The sequence below is a fragment of the Cebus imitator genome, unplaced genomic scaffold (genome assembly GCF_001604975.1).
Source record: "Cebus imitator isolate Cc_AM_T3 unplaced genomic scaffold, Cebus_imitator-1.0 Scaffold228, whole genome shotgun sequence".
NCBI classification, from domain to species: domain Eukaryota; kingdom Metazoa; phylum Chordata; class Mammalia; order Primates; family Cebidae; genus Cebus; species Cebus imitator.
Window position 1 is genome coordinate 702834 of NW_016107543.1, and position 2495 is coordinate 705328.

The window sequence follows — 2495 nt, forward strand, 5'->3', positions numbered from 1 at the left end:
GCCTGAACCCAGGAGGCGGAGGTTGCGGTGAGCCGAGATCGCGCCATTGCACTCCAGCCTGGGTAACAAGAGCGAAACTCCGTCTCAAAAAAAAGAAAAAGAAACTGAGTCAGAGAGGCTCACCATTCCCAAACAAAAAATGTTAATTTAGTTATGGGATATGTGCCAGTAATTATTTCTTAGATATTTAATCTTCACTATAACCCTGTCTGCAGTCAGACCATCCTTAGTGCTGAAATCCAGCTTTGGCCTCACAACTGCGAGATGTTGGGGAACTTACCTGACTTCTTTATTTTTTTGAAACAGAGTCTCACTCTGTCACCAGGCTGGAGTGCAGCAGTGCAATCTTGGCTTACTGCAACCTCTGCCTTCTGGGTTCAAGCAATTCTCCTGCTTCAGCCTCCCAAGTAGCTGGGACCACAGGTGCAGACCACCACAACCAGCTAATTTTTGTATTTTTAGTAGAGACAGGGTTTCACCATGTTGGCCAGAATGGTCTCAATCTCTTGACCTTGAGATCCACCCACCTTGGCCTCCCAAAGTGCTGGGTTTACAGGCGTGAGCCACCACACCCGGCCGTTACCTGGCTTCTTGATGCCCCACTTTCCCCATCTGTGTAATGGGGATAATAAAGTAGCTGTCGTTATGATTGTTATTGTTTTAAAAAGACTCCTGGCTGGGCGTGGTGGCTCACACCTGTAATCCTAGCACTTTGGGAGGCTGAGGTGGGTGGATCACCTGAGGTCAGGAGTTCAAGACCAGCCTGACCAATATGGTGAAACCCCGTTTTTAAAAAAAATAAAAAATAAATAAATAAGACTCCTGGTTTTGCTATAGACTCAGGGTGCTGTAGAATTAGTGTGCCCTAGAGATCACATCAGTCCTTAGCATGCTGAACATCTGCTGAATATACAAGATCCTTTAAGAAACCAGGAGACTCCAAAAGTAGCCTCAATATCCCTCTACTTTTTGGGACTTTCTTTGCTTAGAATTTGTTTTGGAAGAAGTAGTGAACCAGCAGGCCTAGGGTGCAGTAATGGGCAGATGGGGCAGGGACGCAGGATCCTGCTTGCCCAGCACCCACTATTTCCTGCCCCCCCTCCCCAGCTCCAGGGAGGAGCCAGTCTGTGTGGAAAGCTATGGCCCCTTCTCCTTCCCTTTCTCATAGTATTATGATGACACATTCCCCTCCATGAAGGAGCAGATAGTTTTCGAGAAAAATGTCTTCAACAAGACCAGCCGGACTGACAGTAAGTGTCCCCCTCTTCCTCCACCAGACTCTCAGATGCACATTGATCTTCTCCATCTGGACACATCTGTCCTGTTAGCCTTGCACACCCACAGGCCATTTCCCTTTCTTTAGTGGCTTTTTGTCCTCTCCTTCCCAGTTGTCCTCCACTCCCTTTCTGTCACTCTCCAATCCCCCCCACCCAACCCTGAGCATCCCCAGACCTCTCTCTAGCTGAGGAAGCAAATAGTGTTGGGGCCCCAACATGGATCTGGTCCCAAGGTGCTGTACAGGGTGGGAGTGTGGGCAGGAGGTCAACTGGTCAACAACTGGGCTTGTTGCCTCCTTGGCCTGAGGCAGTCCCTAGAAATAGAGTAGCAGATAAGGGGAAGGACACAAGGCAGCCTAATGGTAGTGTCCCTAGTGCTGGTCTTTCCAAGGGTTCCATAGAAAGGGGAGAAGGAAATAAGAGGAGAGGCACAGAGTCATAGATAAGGAGGCGGGGCTAGGCTGGGACCAGGCAAGGTGGCCAGGACTGAAAGCTCCCTCCACTTCTAGGTGAGATTGCATTTTTCGGGGGCATGACCATCGTCTACAAGAACAGCATTGACCTCTTCCTATACGTGGTGGGCTCATCCTACGAGAATGAGGTGAATTCAGGAGGTTGGGTCAATGAGGGTCTATGGGGAAGTGGCCTAGAATCTGGGCTTGAGGCTGGACCCTGGAGGCTCACCATTGGACTGTCCTTGGCTCCATGGGGTAGAGGGGGGCAGCCAGAAGGGTTCTTTCTGGGACAGTGTGTTATCCTCTATGCCCCTTAGTTTCCTTGGGAACCAGGAATGAGGTCATCACTTCCTCTGCAGGGAGGCTTTGTCCTTCTTAAACTTAACTAGAGAAGGATACACTCAATGTCTCCCAGTGGAGAACTCCAGTTTCCCAGCCCAGACACAGGGAAGTTCCTTCTAATGTCACACTGCAGTCAGTCTCCAGCCCAGGCTCTGAAAAGGGAGAATTCTCCATTGTTGCCCACACAGGTGGTCTCCAAGGGCTTCTTTTGACCTTCTCAGCCTCAAGCTCTCTTGTTTTCCTCCTCCCATATCTGCCCATCCCAGCTGATGCTCATGGCTGTTCTCACCTGCCTGTTTGAGTCTCTGAACCACATGTTAAGGTGAGTGAGGTTCTCTGCCCTCCAAGGACCCATCCCCCAGGCCCTGATATGTCACAGGGCCCTTCCTCCCTGTTTTTCTTTTTTTTTTTTTTTTTTTTG

At 49.8% G+C, this 2495-nt stretch overlaps 1 protein-coding gene across 3 annotated transcripts in view; it reads left to right on the forward strand.

Moving 5' to 3' along the window:
* Nucleotides 1–2495, forward strand: part of COPZ2 (COPI coat complex subunit zeta 2) — a 14614-nt gene that overhangs the window by 2537 nt on the left and 9582 nt on the right. For all 3 annotated transcript variants that reach the window (XR_001816014.2, XR_001816015.2, XM_017497027.2), the window contains 3 exons: nt 1169–1250; nt 1787–1878; nt 2341–2396. Coding sequence is in view for 1 of the 3 variants with exons in the window: in XM_017497027.2 (XP_017352516.1) it covers nt 1169–1250; nt 1787–1878; nt 2341–2396 (230 nt within the window). In the remaining 2 variants the exon portion in view is untranslated. The remainder of the gene's footprint in view (nt 1–1168; nt 1251–1786; nt 1879–2340; nt 2397–2495) is intronic.